The sequence below is a fragment of the Actinia tenebrosa genome, unplaced genomic scaffold (assembly GCF_029948245.1).
Source record: "Actinia tenebrosa isolate PJP-AT-01 unplaced genomic scaffold, QUT_ActTen_1.0 PGA_scaffold13__45_contigs__length_12533684, whole genome shotgun sequence".
Classification (NCBI taxonomy): domain Eukaryota; kingdom Metazoa; phylum Cnidaria; class Anthozoa; order Actiniaria; family Actiniidae; genus Actinia; species Actinia tenebrosa.
The window spans coordinates 3,560,490-3,586,165 of record NW_028292573.1 but is presented as its reverse complement, the minus strand read 5'-3'; the positions used below and the strand labels follow the sequence as shown (position 1 = coordinate 3,586,165).

The 25,676-nt window shown below is 38.2% G+C and overlaps 2 protein-coding genes across 2 annotated transcripts; both read right to left on the bottom strand.

The window, feature by feature from the left end:
* Nucleotides 1-1,371: 1,371 nt before the first annotated feature.
* Nucleotides 1,372-3,331, bottom strand: LOC116288260 (uncharacterized). Its single transcript, XM_031695032.2, has one exon. The coding sequence runs from the start codon at nucleotides 3,224-3,226 to the stop codon at nucleotides 1,598-1,600; it is 1,629 nt and encodes a 542-aa protein (XP_031550892.2). The 5' UTR covers nucleotides 3,227-3,331; the 3' UTR covers nucleotides 1,372-1,597.
* Nucleotides 3,332-3,433: 102 nt separating this feature from the next.
* On the bottom strand, nucleotides 3,434-25,581 carry LOC116288250 (uncharacterized). The gene is made up of 26 exons (XM_089028997.1): nucleotides 25,482-25,581; nucleotides 22,001-23,086; nucleotides 21,067-21,275; nucleotides 20,638-20,853; nucleotides 19,925-20,031; nucleotides 19,049-19,247; nucleotides 18,304-18,456; nucleotides 17,729-17,993; nucleotides 17,087-17,156; nucleotides 16,427-16,507; nucleotides 14,917-15,047; nucleotides 14,384-14,455; nucleotides 14,239-14,297; nucleotides 13,925-14,007; nucleotides 13,183-13,297; nucleotides 12,519-12,586; nucleotides 11,627-11,718; nucleotides 11,415-11,555; nucleotides 10,978-11,055; nucleotides 9,747-9,836; nucleotides 8,694-8,765; nucleotides 8,255-8,412; nucleotides 7,354-7,452; nucleotides 6,442-6,591; nucleotides 5,272-5,373; nucleotides 3,434-4,253 (listed from the first exon to the last, which is right to left on the bottom strand). Exons 2-26 carry the CDS (start codon nucleotides 23,055-23,057, stop codon nucleotides 4,134-4,136), a joined length of 3,987 nt encoding a protein of 1,328 aa, XP_088885123.1. The 5' UTR covers nucleotides 23,058-23,086; nucleotides 25,482-25,581; the 3' UTR covers nucleotides 3,434-4,133.
* Nucleotides 25,582-25,676: the final 95 nt, after the last annotated feature.

The window sequence follows — 25,676 nt, the reverse complement described above, 5'->3', positions numbered from 1 at the left end:
GGGGGATTTACATAAACCCCCCCAATTATCTGATTTGTAGTTGGTATGGAAATGTTGATGTAAAACAAAACAAAAAAAATTCCCCTTACAATGACTCCCCCCCCCCCCCCCCCCCCCCACCGATTATTAAGTGACTTAAAAGGAAGTCCCTAGTAGACCTAATTTATCTGGGTGCAATGTTTACCAATTACAGACCACATATTTTACCTAGAGAATGAGATTCTTTGTTTGAGTTGTATTTATATTCATGCATCTTCTCATGCACAACGGTTAAACAAAGAAATGGTACTCTTGATAATAAGACATGGTCTGAAATGGGAATATGCTGCATCACCACAAATAGGGTCTATCGCCTAATACTGTATATTGACCCTCCTCACACTTGCAAACATGTTAAGCTATAACTTCACCCCTTAGTATTTTTAACCAAACCCATCAGTATTAATAACTTACTCATTTATCCATCACATGCAGCAGACCACCCTAAAACAAATTGGGTGCAGACAGACAGACAGAAAAAGACTACAAGTCTGTTTGGTGGGGGAGGGGGAGGGAAAGATTGGCTCAAACATGAAAATTTAGAGTATATTATTGAAAATTAGGAGAAATAAAAAGTACAAGTAATATATACAGTATGAGTGGCCGTGTTGTATCAGATATACAACCACGAGGCGTAGCCGAGTGATTGTATATCTGATACAACACGGACACGAATACTGTATATGACTTATCAAACATCTATGTTAGTTCCTTTGTGTTTCACTAAAATTTTCAAAATTAAAGTGAATTTGGCCAAGAAAATTCAACTTAAAGTTTATGCAAATGAACACAGTTTTGTATCAGATTTACTACACTCTTCACGGTCGTGATTTCTGTTGTGTTTTCCTCATGCATTATTAATGAGTTTGATAAAATTAATTATTTCTAATGATAATATATTCAGTCAATGAACGCATTTAATCTAAATAGTATTAAATATAGAATATTGTCGTAATATAGATACTGATTTTTCGGATGTTTAATGACTTTTAGTCCTTCATCACAGAGTAAAAGAAATTATTTTATCATTAAATGATTAACAAATTTTTTTGATTGACAAAACCAAAAAAGTAGCTGTCAACCAAAAAAGCAGACTTAGTGTTAGTACCCTTCATAAAGTAATTCCTTTTAAAAGCCTTAAAACTTAAATGATACCCTAAAACAACATTTTGGATTGATCTGCTTGAGGGCATGGCTAACTCACAGATTGAACTGGAATGTGTAGTTCCAGAAAATATCCATACACACACCAAAGAGGAAATTTGTAAAAGGACCCCCCTTCCCCCAGAAAAAAATCAAGATACACTTAGTCAGACAACTCGTTAGCACAGGTCATTGCTCAAAGTAGATATATTTATACATTAAATTATTACATAACTTGTTGAGAACTTCTAATTAAAACCACAACACAATTACCAGCTTACAATCCACAATTCATTTCGGTTTCAGATTTCAGATCTCCGACTGACAACATTTTCCAAAATAGGTGTATTATCAATGATACATCCTTCTAATGGTTAACACAATGGTTATATACATGGCCTGTGTAGAAAGGGTTTCAATTGAATACCTTTTGACTGCACCCAATGTCCTTAATTAATTTCAAGATCTGCTCTGAGTAATTTTTAGCCACCTCTTCACAGACAGCTCTCGTAGAATATGACACATTCCAACATAGTTTTCTACTGACAGTCATGACAACAACCGACATCACAGGACCCCAAATGTCTTGTGCAACACCAGAGTATGTCTCTGTTATTTTGTAAACCCTTTGTTTATCCAAGTCATAGTTCCCTATGTTACTCAGCTCAAAATTAGGATATCTGCCAGCATCACTTACATCATTCTTCCCACTTTCCCAAGAATCAGTGGTGCAAAAGCCACCATATTTTGCCTTTTTGTGCAGATCATACTGCTCATCTTTTGAGATCTTTCTTCTTATTTCTGCTGACATCTTCCTTGCTAACTCCCAGAAGTAATTATCAATACTTGGTATTTCACCAGGAATTGACAACGGGATGAATATAACTCCAACATAGAAACCAAAATCCTGATTACTGACCACTGGCTTGCATCCACTCCTTATATTTATTGGCAATCCTATAGTAATCTGATCTAAAGATCCAGTACCAGTAGGCAGTAGGTTTCTTACAGCAAGTGCAAGAGTTGCTCCTAGGGCACCCCCCACAGTAGAATTGTGCACTTTACAGTTTTTCACAAATACTGATGTGTCTTCTATTGTCAAACAGCTTGGTATCAAGACCGTCTTAGAGTTGACCATGGTATCAGTTCTAATAGGAGGAGGAAACCTTTCAAGGAACAGGTTTTTGGGAGACAGCTTGATCAAAGCTAGCAGTCTGTGTTTATAGTGCTCAAGTTTCAGTCTAAGGTCCTGTGTCCAAGGGAGTTGTGTACGATGTTTGATTAGTACTGAAAGCGGTTCTAATAGAGGCAGTGGCTCTAGGTTTTTATCCAGAAGATCTCCATAGAATAATTTATCCATGACTTCAAGGAGTTTATCGTGGAAGTTAAAAATCGATACACCATCGCAGATAGAATGATGGAAAGTGAACAAGACCGTGTTTTTATAAGTGTTGGAAGTGGAATCAAACACTTCTTTCATCCTCGTGACTCGCCACAAGGGCCCCATTGATAGATCAAGCCCTTTCAAAAGCTCATTCTCCAGTACGTCCTTCCAATTATCTCGTTCTTTATCAATCTCTGAATATAACAACTCATTAGTGGTCAAGTTGTCCATTTCAGACAGATAGCGATACGTCTTTCCCTTTGAACATTCCCATTCACATTTCATTCGTAAAAGAGGGTGGATTTTAGCCATAGATACGAGTCCTTCCATCAAAACAGACTTGTCCAGTGGAACCTGGGATTCAATAAATACTACTCGCGAGATTAAGGCTTGCCCAAAGCAATAGATATCATCATGAGTTCCGTAGTCAAACGCGCCTTCGAATATTCGCTTTCGTCTTTTTCCAGTCGTCGCATCTGTGATTACTTCAATGCCTTCTTTCTTCTTCGGTGCATGGACGAATACAAAGTCGAAAATTAGTAAGAGAAATCCAAGGATAGCAGATAAAATAGCGAAGAATATGACAGACATCATCTTTACCGCATGTGCAGTTCCAATTACGATATACAAACACGCTGAAGCTGATATTATGCAAATCATGACACTTGTCACGTACGTCGCACTGTGTCACGCACTACTAAAAAGATGGACCGTAATGGACGCCCCTTAGATTAGAAAATATTTATTTCGTAGAGATTTCGAAAATAATATGAGCTGCATAAACCTTCTATTTATTCTCGATGACATACGAGTCATGAATAGAGTAATTTTTTTATATATTTTTTAAGTTCAGTGTTTTTCGGAAAATAAAGAAGTGGAAGAGAAATGCAATATTGTAATTTTGTGTAAAGAATGTATGACCATTTCTATTTATTATTTAAAGCCAAATTAACAAAAAATAAATATACTTCATTGCCACCATGTTGAATGATATAACAAAAGACATAGCCACCATGTTGGATGATATAATAAAAGACATGACCACCATGTTGGATGATATAACAAAAGACATGGTCGCCATGTTGGATGATATAACAAAAGACATGACCACCATGATGGATGATATAACAAAAGACATGGCCACCATGTTGGAGAATATAACAAAAGACACGGCCACCATGTTGAAAGATATTAAAAAACACATGACCACCATATAGAAATAATGTAACAAAATACATGGCCACCATGTTGGAGGATATAACAAAAGACATGGCCACCATGTTGGATGATGAAACAAAGAAATGGTCGCCATGTTGGATGATATAAAAAAAGAAATGGTCGCCATGTTGGATGATATAACAAAAGACATGGCCACCATGTTGGATGATATAACAAAAGACATGGTCACCATGTTGGATGATATGACAAAAGACATGGCCACCATGTTGGATGATATAACAAAAGACATGGTCGCCATGTTGGATGATCTGACAAAAGACATGGCGGTCATGTTGAATCGTATAAAACAATAGGCATGACAAATTAAATGGCCGCCATGAATGAGCTGCTACGAAGCAGATTTAAGATGGCGAGGTTCTACTTGTCTAATGTGATGTATTCTAACCAATCCTGATGCACCCCCTGTAGCTATCCACGTCAGAGCCTGTTTATTTGGGTTCCATCTGACCTAAAATTTAAATTATAATACTATCTTAAAGAAAGACACGTAACAAACCCTGGTCCACCTGACAGGATTTAAACCCGTTGTGTATAGTAAACATCCTCAATATTTTCCCCTCTTATTTTGGAAGGTGGTTCCCTTACATGAGGCAGGGTAGGATGCTGCTAGAAACAACTCTTATTTGGTGTTCCCAAACAAAGAAACCAAAGAGCGAACGAGAAAAAACGCTATTCAATAGTAGAATGTAAAACAATATATTTCATACTCCAGTTACATAGCTTTCAATCGAAATGTTTCAACAAAACGTTTATCCTGGTTTTCCCCCACTAGTATTCAGTATTGAGGGAAACAAGAGGGAGGACACTGCGCACTAAACATGATGCTAGTTTGAATATGGTGAGGCACACAACCAACATTTTCCCTACTTTGCTCAATAATCTCAATGCATTAGTTCCCAGTTTGGGAGAAACTTGAAAACAAAAAAGACTGTGTAACTTTGTTACAGGTGATAGCTATAGATGATGCTAAAACGTAGGTAGGGGAAGAGATCGATTGGTTAATATAGTAGAGGCAAGTATAGGCAAGTAAAAATAGAAATTGCGATTATAGATCCTTCACACTAATACACCGATCCCGCATTCATTATTCTACCTCCCTAGTTACTGTTGCTACGTCGGACAAGCTGAAATGTGTTTTTGATATACAGCATGGAACAGAAACTGGAAACGATTGCTGGAAACTGTAAATGTCTTTCTTAGTGTTAATGCATTCTCAAGGTACATTCAGAAAAAAATTGGTAACTACTAAAAAATCTTATGAATTCGAGTTTGTTGGTTAGACATTCTGTATTCCATTGGGAAAACTACCAATTGTTTGGGTGCACACTCAAGAATAACCGGGATCGGTATTCCCAATCTGGGGGTCAACAAAATTCCATTCTTTTGATTGAAATCTTCCTTAGTGTTAATAATTTTTATCGTTTTGACCTCCAGGTAGGGATTAAAAGCAAGGAGTTCATACAAACCTTATGTACTGCCTGTAATGTTGAGCAGTTGTAAGGAACTGGATGCAGTTTTTCATCCAGTTCTTTGTTGTTGTTCTTTGATACCAAGAATTGAAATTGCAACTATAATGATAATATCATCGAATAATTTACCATCGTTAATAATGATGAAGGTTCAAAGTATTTTTTTAATGAGGTGATTGATCAACTGACGCAAATGTATCGCAAACCGTCATCATCACTCTTAATCGCCATTATCATCATCATCATCATCATCATCACCATCATCATCACCACCATCATCATCACCACAATCTTCATCATTACCATCATCATCTTCTTCATCATCATCCTCATCATCTTCATCATTCCTATCATCTTCATCTACATCACCACTATCACCATCACCATCACCATCACCATCACCATCACCATCACCATCACCATCACCATCACCATCACCATCACCATCACCATCACCATCACCATCACCATCCCCATCCCCATCACCATCACCATCCCCATCACCATCACCATCACCATTAAATTCTTTATGTTATATTCATAGACCAATTTTCTATTGTTTAATACTGTATGTATAGCTATCTATCTCGGCTAGCCCTTGTGGTTATTATAGATACCTTGTACCTTTATTTAGGTTTTAATACTTTGTATTTATTTTTCTCTTTTAAATGTTATTTAGAATAGGTAATGAATAAATACGGTTGTTGTTGTTGTTGTATTATGCTTTCAGTTCGACAAATGTAGTACTGCGGTGGTGATAAGCGATGACAAGTTTTTTTAGCATCATCATTACCATTATAATAACTCAACACCATCACTTCTCAATAACATCATCATCACCATCGTTATCGTCAACATCATCATCATTATCATGATAAACAACCTGAATACCAACATTGTCATGGCCAAGCTGTCATAATTATTATCATCACGAACATTACTTTATCACCATCACTAACATCAGTGACCATGAACATCGCTACGATCACTCTCATCATCATTACTTCCATCAACTTATCATCACGAACATTACTTTATCACCATCACTAACATCAGTGACCATGAACATCGCTACGATCACTTTAATCATCATTACTACCATCAACTGCTTTGAACATCTTCACTATGTTCTGTTTATACCATTTGTCAAGAAAGTAAAACACTTACAGTATTCCTGTCTTCAAACACGATTCGTGAAATGCTGGTTTCTTCTGTTAGACTTCGGCTTTTCTCTTTTAATTGTGCTGCTACATCGTCAGTAGAATCTGGTGTCTCACCACTTGCTTCAAGGTCTTCTAATTTCGTCTTGTAGAGATCCTAACAAAGTAATGCTTGTGAAATAATGTTGAGAAGGGAAAAGAAGGGAAGGGATGGAATGGGAAGTAATATATCTAATTATACAGCTTTTCATTAATCCCATATAGGTAACTGTCCAATTATTTTCTTAATTGGACAGGTCTTGTTGATATGGGATTAATTAGGCAGCTATATAATAAATAGGTAATGGGATTTCATGCACCCCAATCAAGAAATAATTAGACTCGAAAAATTCCTCTGACTGCCAAATTGGACTCGGCCTACGGCCTCATCCAATTTTGTCAGTCCTCGGAATTTTCCTCGTCCAATTATTCCTTAATTGGACAGCATGGAGTCCTATTACATATAAAACACGTGAAAGAGTGTTTCATCCCATCCAATTTCCAAACACGTATAAGTGAGTTGGAAAAACAAGGCGGAGACGAGTTTTTTAACCAACTTTGAGGTGTTTGGATAGAAGATGAAGCACTCTTTCAAGTGCATGATCATTAATAATCCTTGGAGAAATTCAAGGCATAAGTTACCCAAACTTTATGCTAATTAAGAACACATTTTCAAACCTTTTTCACGCCATTGATTTTCTGGTTTTGTCCTCGCGAATTATTAATGAGTTTGAGAACTGACGGGATGGAAAGGAATGCCAGGGATTGGAAGGCAAATGATAGGATTGGAGGTTGAAGATGATCATCTTTGGAACATTTACCGTTCCATAGGCACATGACCTATTCTATTGCTAGTAGCTATTGTCGCTTCTTTACTTACCCATTTTTCTTCGCCTGAAGAAATCATTTTACCAAGTACAACATTCCCAGCGACATCAGCACTGGCAAAGACATTGATCCAACTGTTGAACGACAATGTCTAGAAAATAATGGTTTAATTAAAGTAATGACACAGATGTAAAAATTACTCATATCTGATTGTTTGAGAGCGGTGCGTTCCCTTGTAATACAAGTAGAAAAATGTGAAATGAACGTGAAAAATGTTGAAACACCTTACTGTGATTGGATATGAGAAGACCAAAAGACAATAAACCAGCCAATCAGAACAAAGCATTCCTTATCGAAACGAGTTTTTTCAAAATTCATCACCAAAGGAAAAATAGAAAATACAAATGGCAAATGATTTATTTACAAATTTCAAAATGTTTATCTCGTCAAAAGGAGCTAAAATAATGTCATTTTTCATAGAAGACATGCCTAGAGAAAAAAGGTGTATCAAGAGATATGGTTCCATAGAAGACTGGCGTCAGTCTGATCATATGATATATGCATTGTACAAGTCTAAGGGCATGGGGATGCACACGAGCATCGACGATAAACACAAGAGCAGATTAATAAGCCATGGCCGTGCAATAAAATATTATGCATGGATGGATGGAAGGATGGAAGGATGGAGGGTTGAAGAGAGAGGGAGAGGGAGAGGGAGACAGGGAGGGAGGGAGGAATGGAGGGAAGGAGGGAGGAATGGAGGGAGGGAAGGAGGGAGGGAAGGAGGGAAGGAGGGAGGGAAGGAGGGAGGGAGGGAGGGAGGGAAGGAGGGAGGGAGGGAGGGAGGGAGGGAGGGAGGAATGGAGGGAGGGAGGGAGGGATGGATGGATGGATGAATAAATGATATCGGATTTAATAAAAGAGTCAATGACACAAGAGTAAATAGTACTTACATATGGAGAAGAAGGAAATTTCAAGCAAACACGAGGCAGAGGTTTCACGCCTGCTAGGTTAAATATTCTTACTGAGGGTTCATCTTTAAAATATATGATATCCTCACAATACAAAAACCCATTGGCACAGAATGGCCATTCCACCTCATAAGGAAGTCCTTAAAAAAGGAAACGTAAGTTTAAATTCAATAACAATATGCATAAATGCATCAGTTGTCACTTATTTTATTTCAAACGTTTTATCATATTTCCCCCCTTTTATCCCCATAGAAAATAACATTCTTTGTTAGAGTTGTATCCATATTCATGTGTCTTCTCGTGGGCAAACTTTAAACAAAGAAATGATACTCTAGGGAATGACACGTAGTTTGATATGGGAATTTTTAATTTTTACCTCACAATTCATATTAGCTGGTTAAGTTGAGTATTAACCACTCACCTTTCTTTGTTACATACACCGGTGATATCGATGACGTTAGGTCCCATATCTTGTAACTTCGATCATGACTACCTAAAAATAGCTTAAGTGTGAGCACAGGTAGCCCAAGCTCTGTTTGTGGCAGCCTTTCGGTTAGTGCTACCCAAAATGTTTTGTACTACATTATATAGTTCCCTAGATGAAGGATTTGGCCCCTTCCAGAAAAGGTCCATCCTTTGGTCCTTCCCGTGGGGGTCCTACTACTATTTCATGACGGCGACCCCCTGTTACGCATGTATGAGATCTCACAGATTTGCATAATTACTTTGATTTAAACTTGCAAACGTGGAACGTCGTTCCACGTTTAACATCTTAGTTGTGGCTTGCTGTGGTTTGTGGATAAATGGACTACTTCCACGATACGGCGAATACATCTCTGATCGCAAGGCATTATGGGGCGTCCAGGGGGCAAATAGAACTTCTTAGAGTAGTGACTTATTTTGCTAAAACAGCTCACCACAAGACAATACAACAAAAGATGAATTAAGACGGCACATCGATCACCTTCACCCATAAAAGAAAGACAAACAGACGAAACTATCTATTTTCCGTCATCTTTGTACTGTTTTGCCCCCTGGCAAGATGGCCGCTGTATCGCCAAAGTAGTCCATTGTGTAACTTTTATAAATCACCGTGGGTGGTAGTCTCCCCCACAGCCGCTTTCAGTGTCGACAGTGAAAGCGGCTGTGGGGGAGACTACGTGGGTGGATGTTGAGTCGAAAGTTTTTTTCTACTTCGAAAATCAAACGCATTCCCCTTTTTTTTTTTTTTTTTTTTTTTTTTTGGTTATATTCCTTACTTTTTTTTCTCTTTTCACATGATATAATATATAATTCTGTTTTGAATATTCTCGTAATTTAATATAATATTGATAATATGTGTGTAAAATACACAAAAGTTCAGCTTCGAAGTTCCCTCATTTGTATGTCTTAATGTGTCGTAGTAGATAATTTTTTCACCGTAGATACAAGTTAGTTCCAAAACTAGTCGTTATCTACATGTATGTTCACTCACCAGTAACTAAGAAGTCATCGTTACCAGGGCAAAAAGCCAGGTCTCGTATTAGAGATGAATGAGCCTTGATAAACATGTTAGGTGCCAGACCTTTGAAGAAAAATGAATATGACATCACCTGTGCCTCCATACAGAGATATACAGTCAATTCAAAAAACGTTGTCGTCGATCGGCTCAAGCCTACGCGACTGGACCGAAAGGAATATGGGTAAAAATCACTGAAGCGGTTAAATATTCGTTCTGAATTAATTGTTCACGCTCGTAATAACATAATAATGGCGAGAAACAATCCATCAAATGCATGTCTTCGTGTTTAGGTGAAGAAAAACAAAGTAGTTATGATTCAGTTCACAATTCCGAAAATATGAAGGCATTAAAAAACGTCTCCTTCAACACTTCCCGCTCGCCTACGAAGGTCCGTGCTGTAAACCAGGCATAACTAGTTAGATAAAATTATGGAGTCAACTCGGCTTCAATGATTACTACCCAGAGTTCCTTTCGGTCCAGTTGCGTAGGCTTGAATTGTCCGACGACAACATGTTTTGAATTGACTGTTACAATACTTGTTACAATGCTAGGTTCTGTCAGTCAAAATCGTTTGTAAAGGTCAAATCTCGTATCAATGTAAGGCCAGATCTCGTGTCACAGATGAATGAGCCATGATAAACATGTTAGTTTAAAGGAAAAATGAATATAACGTCACAAGTGCCTTCATACAACGATATTACTTTTGACAATGCTTGACTCTGTCAGTCAGAATCAAATCTCGCATTCAAGTAAGGTCAGATTTCGTGTCACAGATGAAAGAGCCATGATATACAAGTTAGTTTAAGGGAAAAATGAGTATGACGTCACATGTGCATCCATACAAAGATATTACTTGTCAAAATGCGAGGCTCTATCAGTCAGAATCGGTTATTCAGTTAGGCTAGGTTAGGTTAGTGTTGGCCGATAGTCGTTGAAGATTTATCACAAAGTATTTGATAAGATACCTCTGTAGACAAAACTACACGTAGGCAAAACGATCGTAGTGAATTGTCGGCGAAGTGACGGTCAAGTGTTGGGCAAGTGTTGGTCAACAGTCGGGCAACTGTCGACCAATAGTCGGGCAATAGTCGTTCGACACGTGTCTGCTGGTCATGAAGTAAGTATACGATTACCTAAAGGTGGTTAAGAAGAAAATCCCATTCCAGAACATCATGATGATCCTCTGATACAACAAGATACTTACGTAAAGTCAGTTTTTCCTTTCCGGTGGATTTTCTAAGTAAAGGTGACTCGGTAAGAAGATTCCACACCACTGCAGTACCTAGATAAAACACAAGACAGTTCATCTAGTTCATCCAGAGACCGAGGACTTGTATAAGGAAGATAAGGGATGATCTTTTAAGTGAGGTGACTGCTAAGAGGGCGAGTCTCGATTGGGACATAAAATGACTTGGAAATACGGCATAAAGTATCTCCGAACAATAAATTGAAATTTTCCCAGAGGATCATCCCCTGGAGCTCACGAGACACGTGTGCGCACTCCACACGGGAAACAATTCTTTCGTGGAAAACCATACTAAAGGGCTCCCTCCACCCTTATCTTGGAATCCTAAATCGACCCCGGGTTTTACATGTACAACAAGACAAGTCTTTAGCGAGACCAGGACCCAAAAAACTTACCATCTGAAAATCCAGCAGCAACTTTATTATAAGGTTCAACCACTGACCATTCAACACAAAGTGCTTGACCACGCCTTCCATTGTAAGTAGCGTTGAGAGGGCAAGGGTACAACTCCACGTGAGGCACACATTGAACCATTACTAGGAAATAGGTCAATGTCATTAGAAAAATTGCGTTGTGATTGGAGACTGATTGAGGATGGTGGACTTACTTTTATTAATTGATTTATTTTCGTCTGTTTCGTTAGCCTCGACATTAGACAAGTCACTAAGTCTTGACAGAAGGTCATCAGGATGAGGAACACTGAAGAATAAAATAAAATAGCTTTGATTCTTTAACTATTGCGATATAAATGCTGCAATTTTTGTTGGGGTACAAAGGGGATGGGGGGTCTCAAATGGGTCATACTCATTTAAACATTGGAGATATCATCATCTTGTAGCTGCAACAGAATTAAATCATTAAACAAGGAAGATTCTCAATTGTGTGTTGTCTTTCCATTAGCACGTCAATATAGCTAGAAGTCCTTCGTTCTCTGTTAGGGGACGGGAAGTCTCTAGCATATGACTTGAGCTGTTCCTTAGCAAAGTAGAAGTGATCAGCGACATATCAGTATCAATGATCAGTATATCGTTATCAGTGACTACGCAATAATGGCAGAGATAGGTGGATTATCTGCGTAAATATGATCTTTTTGTTTTGTCTTGGTTTGCTCGAGCCATGAGATATTTTGTACCCTCATTCAGGGCTCTTGAAGGGCACAGACAGAAAAACCTTCTAAGGCATTAAAAAAATTTTCATCGCAGTTATCTTTGTGCGAAAGAGATTTTTTAGCCCCACAACTTCAGAGCTTGCTCCGCGGGCCCTGACCAGTAGCATGGTATACGTGCCATCGAGACGATCTTCTAGGTTTGCATCGTAACAGGCAAGGTTAAATGTATATGTATTTTCCTTTCGTCCTTCAATCTCCACGCCTCTCCCCTGGGGATATTCAACTAGCTACTAACCCTCGATGGGGCAAACTATAATCAAAGCAAACACCAAACAGAGACCAAGGGAGATATAGGGATTGCTTGTAGTCTAGTAGTATACTGAGGACTGACCTTATTATTCGCACAATCCCGTCACCACAAGCTAGTGCCATTAAGCCTAATCGTGAAATATTATTGTCCTAATTACACAAAGAAACAGCAATTGTAAGAAACATGAAACAATATTGATACACTACAAGTCAGTAGGCTGAGTAATTGTCATGGAACTCGTAACGAGTCTAAGATGACTGGTAACTAATTCCCAACTCAAGTTCTCAATAACCAACGTAGCTTTTTATGGAAAACGTCTCATTCAGCTGGCCACAAGAGCACCTTTACAACCAACAAGAGCAACAACAGCAGCAGCAGGAACAGCAGCACAAAACAACCACCACCACAACAACAACATCAGCAGCAGAAGCACTTAGCACCAGCAGGATTAAAAATTTCAGCAGCAACGACTGTGCCAGAATTAACAACAACATCTACAACAACAATTAGAACAAAAAATAACAGTAACAACAACAACGACAACAACAAACAACAATAGCAACAGTAAAAATGACAGCACTATCACTACTACCAACAACAACAGAAGTAATACATGCTCGCTGTTTGACAGTTGTTTTCCAAGTCTTAGCATTACCCAGAGATTTAATATTATTCCTTCTATGAATAAACTGTCTTCCTTGGTGTACAATTCTCACTTCTACTCTACAAATAATGGTTCAATTACCTTGTCCACGGTTAGGGGTGGGGATTGCCAGACTCCATTCGGACACCAGGATATTCTCCATATCGGTCCAAAATCATGTGCTATAGTAAGAGCTAATGTTGGACTTTCGCCGGAGCTGGGAATAAAAGCCATGTGAAGGTGAATTGATCCATCGATCAAATGCAATCATCTCTCAACAATAGGGATCTTAAAGATTTGCAAAATCTACGACGGCGACGTCAACCGGAAGTGTAAATAACTTCACTTTGGAATTTCGTGCCTTCGTCTCTGTCTTCCCAATGGATGAGTTGCCTTTACTGACAATGTTCTGGATGATCTCCAATCAACAGAACAACAAAAGAGAAATTACTCACACTTCTGGTTGACGTCGCCGTCGTAGACTTTGCAAATATTAAGCTCTCTAATGTGGGGAAACATACGGAACCAAGGGTAACGTAGCACCAGTGCTCCCGCCTCTCCCCTCTAGGGTCTCGGATGCGATTCCTGGACTCCATTCCATATAATATGTAAGTAGAGTTTCAGTCTCTCCTTTTATTTGAGGGCTTTTCTCCGGGTTCTCCATTTTCTCTTCCTCCGCATATGATTTTGTCGTGCACTGACTTTCATCAGCCCAGAGGCTGTTTAGGGGTAGCGGGAAAAAAAGGGTTTCTTTTGGAGATGCATCGGCGGACCGTAAGTTGTATAGCAAGACCCTGTCTTACAACAGTTACATTGACGGAGTTAGGCCATGTTTGGTTTATACCTTGATGAAGTGTTCGAGAGTGTCCCTAGATTCCATACTTGAAGTAGGCCTTTTTCTTTATGGTGTTCATAGGCGTTATGGACCTGGAAAAAATTCGCGCCAATGCTTTTATTTGAACTTATTTTGTAATGATTTACATACATGTAGTATATATTAGGATTAAATGCTCCTCATAAATTGACCAAAAATTACAAAGGAGTGAAGAGAAAAGAAGAAGAGATGAGGAAAGAGATGAGGGAAGGGAAGGGAAGGGAAGGGAAGGGAAGGGAAGGGAAGGGGGATTGATAAATTAAATTCCAGAAATTTATATATACCGTGTCAAATGATTTATGTGCACTGGCTACCAAGTACTGGTTGGCGTTTTGCTCCCCATCTAAAATAAAAGAAAGGTTTGCGTTATTGAATCAATGGTAAGTCGGTTAAAAGCTGTGTTCTACATATTATCACTGATGCACTTACCTGGGGTCGGACACCAACTTAGTTCCCATACAGGTCCCCCTGCGTAAAATATGCGATCTCCATGGACACCACCTGGAAGTATTCCACAGAAAGGTTAAATATTTAGGGGGTAGGGATGGTGAAAAATATCACTCGGACTGGGGAAAGGAATGTAGAATAGAACAGCACAGAAATGTTAATGTTGTCCCTAGTTTTATTAAACAATTATTTGCCGAAGGCTCAGTGACCGCGAGTCTTGTTTCAGTATAATTATAGACTTGAATATCTGAGAAAAGACGAAATTCAGGATAAAAAACGTTTTCGTATAACTTCCGCTCATGCAAACTTTGGGGAAATCTCATACTCGAGCGGGATTATCGTCTCAGAATCACTGGTCGTTCGACCAAATAATCACAGCGCGCAAACCTCTATATGTAAGTCTAAAATTACACAAATATCTGATAAATCAACCATCCCAAATCGTCCAAGGTTAGAATGTAAAATAAGCAAACTTGGTGGATATGCCACACAGTATGTAGTCAGTATACACTTACTGTCATCTTTAGGCAGAGCAGTGAAGACAGGTAACTGTGTATCCAACGTGTTCTGATGCTGCTCGATATTTGGTCTCACGATACGGAAGTGTGGTGATTCTGTCGAAGTTGGCATGTAACCGGAAACGTCACTATGGCAACAGAAAAGTATATAATTAATTTTATTAGTAGTACACTTGTTCACACTTATGCGTCCCAATTTTTTCATTTTTCTCGGCAACGCCTCGTGGATCCACACAACTTTGACAATGAATTGACGATTTATTGTCAATAAGAGGACAGACCAAATAAAAAACTGATGTCTATTTGTTAAAAGGCCCTGACAATGGGTCCCAACATTTCATCCAGCATTTAGCCAACGTTTGATGGGTCAAATGTTGCGACCGTTTATCATGGCTGGGTCAAAATGTTGGGTCAAAGGTTGGGTCAAATGTTGGGTCAAAGGTTGGGTCAAAGGTTGGGTCAAATGTTGGGTCAAAGGTTGGGTCAAATGTTGGGTCAATGATGGGTCAAATGTTGGATCAAATGTTGGGTTAAATGTTGGGTCAAAGGTTGGGCCAAATGTTGGGTCAAATGTTGGGTCAAATGTTGAGTCAAAATGTTGGGATAAAGGTTGGGCCAAATGTTGGGCCAAATGTTGGGTCAAATGTTGAGTCAAAATGTTGGGTTAAAGGTTGGGTCAAATGTTGGGAACGTTTTTCATGGTTGGGTCAAAATGTTGGGTCAAATGTTGGATCAAATGTTGGGTCAAATGTTGGGTCAAATGTTGAGTCAAAATGTTGGGTTAAAGGTTGGGTCAAAGGTTGGGTCAAATGTTGGGTCAAATGTTGAGTCAAAATGTTGGGTTAAAGGTTGGGCCAAATGTTGGGTCAAATGTTGAGTCAAAATGTTGGGTTAAAGGTTGGGTCAAATGTTGGGAACGTTTTTCATGGTTGGGTCAAAATGTTGGGTCAAATGTTGGGACCGTTTATAAGGGCATTTAAACCGTAAATTCAAAAAGGCTTGGTGAGATTCCCGTGGTGAACAAAATATGAATTTGTGTGCGCTAAAGATCCAACGTAATCGTCTTTTGAGAGAAAATATTCCTATAGTCACCTATCTTTACCACAAGAACTTAAATTAGGGGGATGGAATGAAAAACTGGAAGAGGTCACCCAAACACTTTGAGAATACCCAAAGTAACAAATCTTCTGTTTCCTCTCATAGCTTCTTATTATCGACAAGTTACGTCTATTGGATTTCTCCAGACGTCTCATTAGAGAACATTATATAAATATTGAAGTAATTGAACGACTAGTGCATCATCTTCTTAATCTTGCTCTTTTACTCCGACGAAGGACTAGAGTCTGAAACGTCAGTTTTCTCATCTTTTCACGGTGTATAATTTACCCTTTTATCATTCCTGCTTCATTAGAAACACCGACGCAGCTCACACTAGTTTTTAGTTAGATAACTCATCTTTTTAATCAATGTGTTGGACAGTTGGAGTATATATATTTGAACATCTCACCTGGTTCGGACTCTAGACCAGTGATTGTGGGTAGGGATATGCTGGGTGAAGAACTCTTTCTTGCTGAAATTTTCTTTTCTCCTGTATTGTGAAAAAGAAATGAAGGAAATAAATTTAGGTAATTGTCACTGAAGTTTAGAAGTCAGAATAAACGAAAAACCACAGTTGGACAGTAATAGAAGATAAACTAAACCTTGGATATTTCACTGGAACTCCAGCAAAACGAAAAATAGGAAAGTCATAGCTTTTGATTTGTGCTTTTTTGTTTTCTGTTTTTGTTTTTGTTTTGTTTTGTTTTGTTTGTTTTTGGGGGGGGGGAGGGGTCATTCACTAATCGATGTTAAACAAATAGGCCAAAGTAGTATGCAGTTGCTACTGAACTTTTTACGGCCTTGGTTAATTTTTTCGAAGGATATTTCACACGAACTTCAGCAAAATAAAAAAAGGAAAGCCATAGTTTTTTTTATTTGTGTGTTTTTTTTTTTTTTTTTGGTTCAACCATTTGGTCGTTTTATTCTTTTCCATTTCCCTTTCTCTTTTCTACTCTCCTCTCCTTTCCTATCCTCTTCCCTTTTCTTCTTCTCATTCTTCTTCTTCAAGTCCAAAGTCGACTCGAATGTTTTTACTTCTTCAACAGCCACACACACATCAAAGACCTACCATTTTTCGAACTCTCTAAAGGTTTTATTCCATCGTCCAACAAAAAGCATCATGTCTGAATTTCTATTGTCTGAAAGAAAAATACCAAAGAAAATAATATAAAAGAGAAAATGGATGCACACTGGACAGGAAAGTCAAGGAAACGACGGAAATTACTGTAAGCACAATGATGTCTTTTCAAATATTTAGGATTCTTAAGATGATAAAGATGATGTTGGTGATAAAGTTGATGGTCATGATGGTGATGGTCATGATGATGGTAATGATGATGGTCATGATGATGGTCATGATGATGGTCATGATGATGATGATGGTCATGATGATGGTCATGATGATGAAGATGGTCATGATGATGGTCATGATGATGGTCATGATGATGGTCATAATGAAGATGGAAATGGCGATGATGGCGATGCTGCTGCTAGTGCTGCTAATGATGATGAAAGGTAATGATGCTCATCATGATGATGATGATGATAATGATAGTGATGATGGATGTTGATGCTGATGCTGATGCTGATAGTGATGACAACGAAGGTGATCATGGTGACGATAACCTGTACCTGCTTCTTCTAATCTATGAAAGCACGTGACTTGCAAGCGCCAATAACATTATCAAGAACCCATTATTTCTTTCTCCACCTTTACGTCTCATTTCCACTTTATATCTCTTTTTATGCTTGTCCCACTGCAGTGCTTTTTTGCCACCATCATCGTCTTCGCCCTCACTAGAAGCAACATCACTTTCATCTTCCTCAATGACATCATAGTCTTCTTCTTCCTCTTCTTCGTTGGATTCATCGTCAGTGCTCTTCTTGTAGTCCACGTCACTGTCCCTGCTCTCATCTGAGTCTTCTTGTTCTGATCCTGAGGCCCCGCTATCCTTACGAGAGTCTCCGTCGACGTCCTACATTTGAACGAAAGGAATATACAGAGGTGAATGACACCTGCTCTAGGAGAATAAGCATAGACGTGAATCAAGATGTTTTGGATTTGAAAAGATAATCTGACTTGGTCATACGTAATCTGTGCTTGCAGAAGAGAAGAGAAGAGGAGAGGAGAGAAGAGAAGAAAAGAGAAGAGAAGAGAAGAGAAGAGAAGAGAAGAGAAGAGAAGAGAAGAGAAGAGAAGAGAAGAGAAGAGAAGAGAAGAGAAGAGAAGAGAAGAGAAGAGAAGAGAAGAGAAAAACAGAATACTGTTCCTCAGACTGTACTTACTATTCCATGGAATTTTTCCACGTGACTTCTTACACCATCTATGGAGTTGTACCCCTGCCCACACAACAGGCAACTGTAGGGACAGCTATCGAAGCCGCATTGCAAATAATGATTTCTGAATGCTATAAATGCTTTAAATAATTTCTCGCATCCCTGGAAATAAATAATCAAAACAAGATTACTCCGCCTCAAAATACAATGTGTGCCGCAAACACGTGAATCAAAATCCCTTGAGATATGAATAACAATGAAACAGCCGCCATCTTGGTCGATCTAACAAGAGAAGCTAATGAGGAATGCTTTGTTATCGTCAACCAAGATGGCGGCTATGACGTAACATGCTCATGCTCTATTAGGTGAAAGTATTTCAGCTAAGGTATTACAGATACACTAAAGTTGTTTTTCATTTACGTCCTCCCACTAAAGCACAAAAAAACACTCAAAGATCATTGTCGCAAGGATTTTGACAAAGCTACAATAAACTGCAACGGAAGGCTTTTTCGAAATTCGTATCATACGACTGTGTTCCTTGATTACAGACTTATTTGCTCAGGAATAGCCTCATCATTTTCGTATCAAAATATTCACAAATACCGGCAAACAAAACGATGCATAGCTTCAAGAATAGAAACACTGTGATATTTAACAGCCCTACACTGGAACACGTAAAAGTTCTACAAAATCAAGGCTAAACCTGAGAAGCAGAGAACTAGAAATTGAATCATTCCTTTCAAAACCAACATACCTCATTAGGACACACCATTTCTTTATTCTCCCTTAGCTCATCTTTTACTGTTTTTATCAAGGTAGGAGTGATGATATCCTCTCTCAGTTTCTTCACGTGCTGGTCCAGTGTTGATGATCGGCTTCCGTAACTACTCTTCTTATTCAATATTTCGATTTTCTTCTGCTCTATTTCAATTTCCCGGAACTTCTGCTTCGCTCTAAGATGGTGGAAAAAGTACTTTATTGCACAAAGCTTCTTTTTATTTTTAAATCGGGACAGGTGTTTGGATCAATGTCTCTACTAATTTCTTCTGACATTTTTTCATTTGCTTCGGTTCTTTTGTTGAATCGATACGTTTCTTTCAAATGCTTTTATATCCACATGAATATGAAGGTATAAAATTAAGAAAGATAAAGGAACAACTCTCACGAGAACATCATGTGAACATCACATGGTTTGAAATGAGCAATTTACATACGAAGGTAATTTAGTCTTTAGAGCCTTGGCACCATCACGTGATGGCTGCCTTGACAGGAGGCATAACAATAGAGTCGTTGCCTCTTGGGAAACTGAATTCTTTCTCATGTAAATCAGATTAGGCCAGATTCGATTGTTCCTGCCTCCTTTCATGGCTGCCATCATGTGATGGTGCAAAGCCTCTATTGTGGGATAGGTATGGGAATTTTACGTGGTTGAAAATTGGTGCCAGTACCTCGAAGAGAACCCTGTGTCCTATTGTGCAGCACCAGGCTGAAGTCAAAATCTCAAAAAACAAAACTTAAAAAACGCGCCAAGGATGGAATATACAGTACTAGAATATACTGGATAGCAGAAATATGAATACAGGTTTATAGGCATGTATAAGCATGTTTCAGAGAAGATCTTTGTCAATACCTTGAAGCAGCTCTTCTTGGTCTCCTCGATGCATCTTCTGTGCTGTCAATGGTCGTTTCCTGGCCTTCGGTTTCTTCTTTTTTATCTTTTTCTTCTTCAGCCTCGTCCTTTTGGATATAAATACGCGCGTAACTTAAAAATACAACTATTTAAAAAAAGGTTTTTGGATGTTGCATGTTGTATGTTGCATGCTGCATGTTGCATGTTGCATGCTGCATGTTGCATGTTACTCATAACATAAATAATATATCATATGTAAATGATGAAAATTTGAGATGATTCCATATTGTTGCGAGCTTTTTTGAAATACTTGCATATAGAAAGAATAATGCAGAAATTTCTGGAAAACACCAATGAACCATAAGTGATAAGAAAAGAGTAAGCCGTGCCCTGATTTCATCAGTTCGAAAGTTTTTTTAGGCTTTGATCTGTAATTTAACCTTGCCATGATTTGATCAGCCCAGAATTGTTTCAGGGTTCGATCTGTGAGTTACGTTAGCCGTGCCCTGACTTAGATCAGCCCAGAGGTTGTTTCAGGGTTTGATCTGTGAGCTAGCCGTGCCCTGACTTTGAGCAACATAGAGGTTGCTTCAGAGTTTGATCTGTGAGTTAGCCGTGCCATGGTTTTGATCAGCCCAGAACTTGTTTCTTGGAATATTTTTTAAATCACATGTTGGTTATTCATGTTGGTGTTCATTATGCAGGAGACGTACCTCAGTCTCTGGATGATTAGCATTCATGTGGTACTTCAACCCAGCCTGTGTGGTGTATTCTTTACCACAAACATCACACTTTATTGTGCTTCTTTCTTTGCCGCAAATTTCCAAGTGAAAGTTATACCCTGCGATGCTAGCAAACTTTTTTCCGCAGTTGTTAGCGCAAGAAATTTTTCCTGTCTTGAGCTGCTTCTTTAGACTAGCCATCAGTTTCTGTAAGAAATAAGAACATTTAATTAGGTGGTGTCACAACCCTTTTGTTTGGGATTCTTTTGTCCAAAATATCTCTAGTTAGTACTCGCCTCTCACCTCTCTTCCTTAACGGCTCCTACGTCCCTGTGAAGTGAACTGCTGAACATTTTGCGACGTTGCACTAGTACCTTCGATGCCGCGAGACTAAAAGTCTATAATAATGATATAAACTACCTGTTTTTCAGTTTGTGCTGTGGTCTTCACTGGTTTTGGTGTTTTGATATTAACACCATCATCATCATCATCGTCGTCATCATCATCATCTCCATCAATTGAGGCGTCTAGTTTTGGTTTCTTTGAGGCTCCATCATCATCGTCGTCGTCGTCGTTGTCAAGGATGCTATCATCATCGCTATCGTCATATTTTGTTTCTGCATAATTCACTATGAGAAAATGAATTTACATAATGTCATATTATCATCATCATTATCGTCGTCAAGGATGCTATCATCATCGCTATCATCATATTTTGTTTCTGCATAATTCACTATGAGAAAATGAATTTACATAATGTCATATCATCATCATTATCTTCGTCAAGGATGCTATCATCATCGCTATCATCATATTTTGTTTCCGCATAATTCACTATGAGAAAATGAATTTAGATGTCATATCATCATCATCATCGTCGTCGTCAAGGATGCTATCGTCATCGCTATCACTATGTTTTCTTTCCGCTTACTTCACTAAGAGAAAATAAATTTAGATGTTATATCATCATCATGGTGCTTTGATGTGTGGTTCTCTCTCTTGCCATAAGTGTTTTTGTCCGGATTAGGCATCGTTATCATCAGCATTCATCTTTATTTATCATCAACATTATCACCAACATTATCGTCATCATTCTATAACATCATCATCGTGACCAATACCATCATCATCATAATCACCAACAGCATCATCATCGCCAGCACTATCATAATTTATCATCAACATCATTCATCCTCATCATCATCATCATCATCGTCATCATTCATTGTTATCTCACCAACATCATCATCATCACCATCCCCCCTCCCCCCCTCCCCCAACAAAACCTTGAGCTTAAATCCCAATTGGGCGTGTAAGCACTACCGTGACCCAAAGCAAAGACGAATCTACTAACCTTTCTTTGACGCAGATCGCGCACTGCTTCTTTTAGCAACATCAACACTTGGACTATCGGTCGTGATCTTTCGTGGCCTGCCTCTTTTCTTAACGGATTTCACACCATTCTGTTGCACAGAAGAATCTCTAGAATTGTCAGACACCTTACTTGATATTCCTATCAGGTCGTTGGTTTTAGCTTTTGGAGGTCTTCCTCGTCGTTTTCTCTTCGGCGTTGCAAAGTCTTGTAAGTTGGCAGAACCAGTTTGTTTCTGATCATTCGTGGTATCCTTCGTAGTGTTTTCATTTATGCCATCTCTTTTGGCAGACTCTAAACCACTATTCTTTGAATCTTTATTCAATTCACTGGGATTTCTACTTGTTCTTTTTTCAGAGGATTTGTTCGCTGGACTCTCCGTTTTTCTAGGTCTTCCTCTTTTTCTCTTTGGCGAAGTGAGAACCTGAACATTTTCTATTGCGGGTTTTGGTGTTTGAATGGGATCCACTGATGTGGTGCAAGTTTCTTCTCTTCCGACAAGTACTTCTTGATAAATTTCTCTTTCATCTTTTAACAAACTATCTTCTCCTGGAGTAGGAGAAATCTCTGTTGGGTTTTCTTTAGGAATTATTGGTAACTCATCCTTTTTTTTCGGACAACTTTCTCGTTTTCTTTTTGGAGCTAACATCTCCGGATTGCTTGTCAAACTTTCAGAAGAATCAGTTTTAACATTAGTATTAATTGGTGCAACATTTATATCATTGTCCCCTTTAGCATCGTCTTTATTGCCTTTCTTCATGCTTCCATCAGTATCTTCCTTTGATGCACCACAGACGTGTTGCTGAAGAAGTATCCGCGACTGGAAAGCGCCATTACATTTATCACAGTTAAATTTAGGAGAGTTACAGCTGTTCTTTTTCAAATGAAATTTTAAGCCCCAGATGGATTTGAAAGTTTCTTTGCAAGTTGGTGTTGGACAGTCGATTTTTCCACTGGATTCAAGTTCAGCTTTTATCTTGTCAAGATCTAAAATTGAGAATCTGTCTGTAGGTTGGGAAGATTCTGGTAAAGAAGACATGTTGCCACAAACCACCAAACCCTGGATTTCTAAATCATCAGAGAAATTTACAAAAATTAATATTGCTATTAATGAAAGTCGCTACCACACCAAAATAATTATTGAGGGAAAGGAGAAGCAAAGGGGAGAGGGGGAGCAACCAGGGGCTACTAATGCATGCCTTTGCAGCTGCATATTATACACCCATGAATTTAAGATTAGCTGCAAGCATGTTGCTGAAAGTAGAGGTATGCATGCAATTTCATATTATCACATGGAGATTAGCTGCGATTTCATGTACATGCATACAAATAAAAGTGATGCATTGCATATAACATGTACAGAACAAATTAAACCATCAGAACAACAGTTTTTAAGTTTGAATATGAAAATTTCTGGGGCAAACTTTTTGTTATACAAACTTCAAAATGACAATGGCTATGACATTATCAGGCTTAAATACCATCTGGAACTCACTAGTAGCCCAGTTGTTAGAGCTTCTGACTAGCAAACAGAAGGTCACTGGTTCAAATCTTGCCCAGAGCTCAGAATATTTTTTCTGGCAAAAATTAGCTTGAAGAAAACCAAAATTCATATCTTTAATAATTCACCAAGCACAAAAAAAAAATCTAAATAAGGACATTCATAAAAAAACATTTAAAGCCTCCTTAAGTAACCTTTCAGGGGCATCCACCTACATCCATGTACATCAAGTTTGCAGACTTTATTTGTGTCAGTATTCTTTCTGTGTTAGTGGTAGTGGGGTGGGAGAAAGGAGCAACAAAAAGAACGCCTTCAATGGAGGCTAACATACTACATACCATACATGTTTGAATAAAATATTGGATGGAAAGAAGGTAAAATAAAATAAAAATAAAATAAATGGGATTTATCAGGACAGTGGCACTTCTACAGAATGGCTCTCCATCCATTGTAATTCCAATTGGAATTTAGAAGTTGATTTTTGAGGAGGGAGGAAAACTGGAGAACCTGGAAAACCCTCGAAGCACAGGAGAGAACCAATAAACAACTCTACTCACATATGACACCGAGCATGGCAGGACTCGAACCCAGGTGCTCTCACCGCTATGCCACCCGTGCTTCCCAGGTTGGGATAGCACAAGATAAATAGATATGCCAGGATAGATGGATGAGATATATGACATGAATGGATGGATGGGATTGAATGAGATGGGTGAACGGGTGGATGGAATGATGGATGGGATGAGATCAATATATGATGGAATCATGGACCCATGGAGAATGTCAACAAACATAACAAGCCGCAAGTGCAATTTTATTGCGAAGACCAGGATCCCTACGTTACCATGGTAATAACGACAGAATAACAAGCGAGTTAATTTGATCAACGCCTTTCAATATGAAGCAGTCTTTCCAGTCAGGCGTCCTGCTGGCCATAAAACAAAAGCTTCACACTTCTCCCACTCTTAATCCCCCAGAAATATTCTAAACATGCAGATCTGAATGCGCCCAAACGCAATAAAATCATGCTTGTGGCTTGTTATGATTATAAAAGAGTTGCCAAAATATGAAGTGGATATATTTTTCTTGATTGTTTTGCTACTTGGTAGACTGCGAGCAGCAACAAATTAGGGGACGGGGGGGATTATAAGCTCACCCAGCCCCCTAGTTCTGCAGTTCCTGCCTATTATATGCTACCATAACATATATTATGGTTGTTTTAATTTATTTATTATTCTTGATTGCAATGCACATTAGGTCATTTTATGTATTTCAAACAATATAATTTATCAAATTATTAATTATTATTAGTATTGCAAGGATTTCTACCCTGGAACATAATACAATTAACTCATTCTTCCTAAATCTTTTTAAACAAAATCAAAATAAGTACATTACGGGCAATTAATAGGGTGTGAAACAAACTTACTTCAAAGTTTAATGAATTTAATATTATTTGCACTGTGAAAGTAAAAATGTGCTCAACAAGATTTTCCTTATCTCTAGATTTACTTTTTTTAAATAAACTTAGTTGGTGATACCAAATGTAAAGAAAATATAAATAGCTAAGAAAGATTTAAGAAGGAATTATTCAAAGCTCCACAGCGTCAGCAAGACTTGAACTCAGCCTGTTGCTGTTATTGGACTACAAGTCCAAAACCTTCGTAGAATACCACGTGTACGAAACACAAAAAATCTTTTGCTACTAGTAGAAAGTTTTCTAAAATTATCATTAATCGCTTCATTTACTTAAATAACAGTATTTTCCTATTAAGAATAATTAAAGTCTTTAGTAAAACTCACAAAAAATACAGCAAAAATCCAAACGAACGAGTATGGAAATTATTATCGAAGGCTCTCGGAGATGAGAAAGATTTTCGCAGCAAAATTTGAGAAAAATTGTGGCTTTTATGGAAACAGCTTCTTAAGACAGTAAAAATATATAGTAATAGGAATACTTACAACTATAAATTGTCGTTTTTTTTCTGTTGAGAGACGTTCAACATTTTTCTTCTGCAGGTCGCCATTTTAACTGTTAAAGAACACTGACCAGCAAGCCATTGTATCGAAGGCTCAGAGCTCACATATTTCAAGTCCAATGTTATTTTTGTTCGGGTGTAAAAAAGATGAATTATAGAATATAATTTTAAAAATTGA

Coding starts and splice junctions, on each gene's coding strand:
- LOC116288260 (XM_031695032.2), bottom strand. CDS start 3,226: ATGATTTGCATAATATCAGCTTCAGCGTGTTTGTATATCGTAATTGGA.
- LOC116288250 (XM_089028997.1), bottom strand. CDS start 23,057: ATGTCTTCTTTACCAGAATCTTCCCAACCTACAGACAGATTCTCAATT. Junction 15,048..16,426: donor TGGTCTAGAGTCCGAACCAG/GTGAGATGTTCA, acceptor CTGTTGCCATAG/TGACGTTTCCGGTTACATGC. Junction 11,719..12,518: donor GGGATTGTGCGAATAATAAG/GTCAGTCCTCAG, acceptor TTTATTCTTCAG/TGTTCCTCATCCTGATGACC.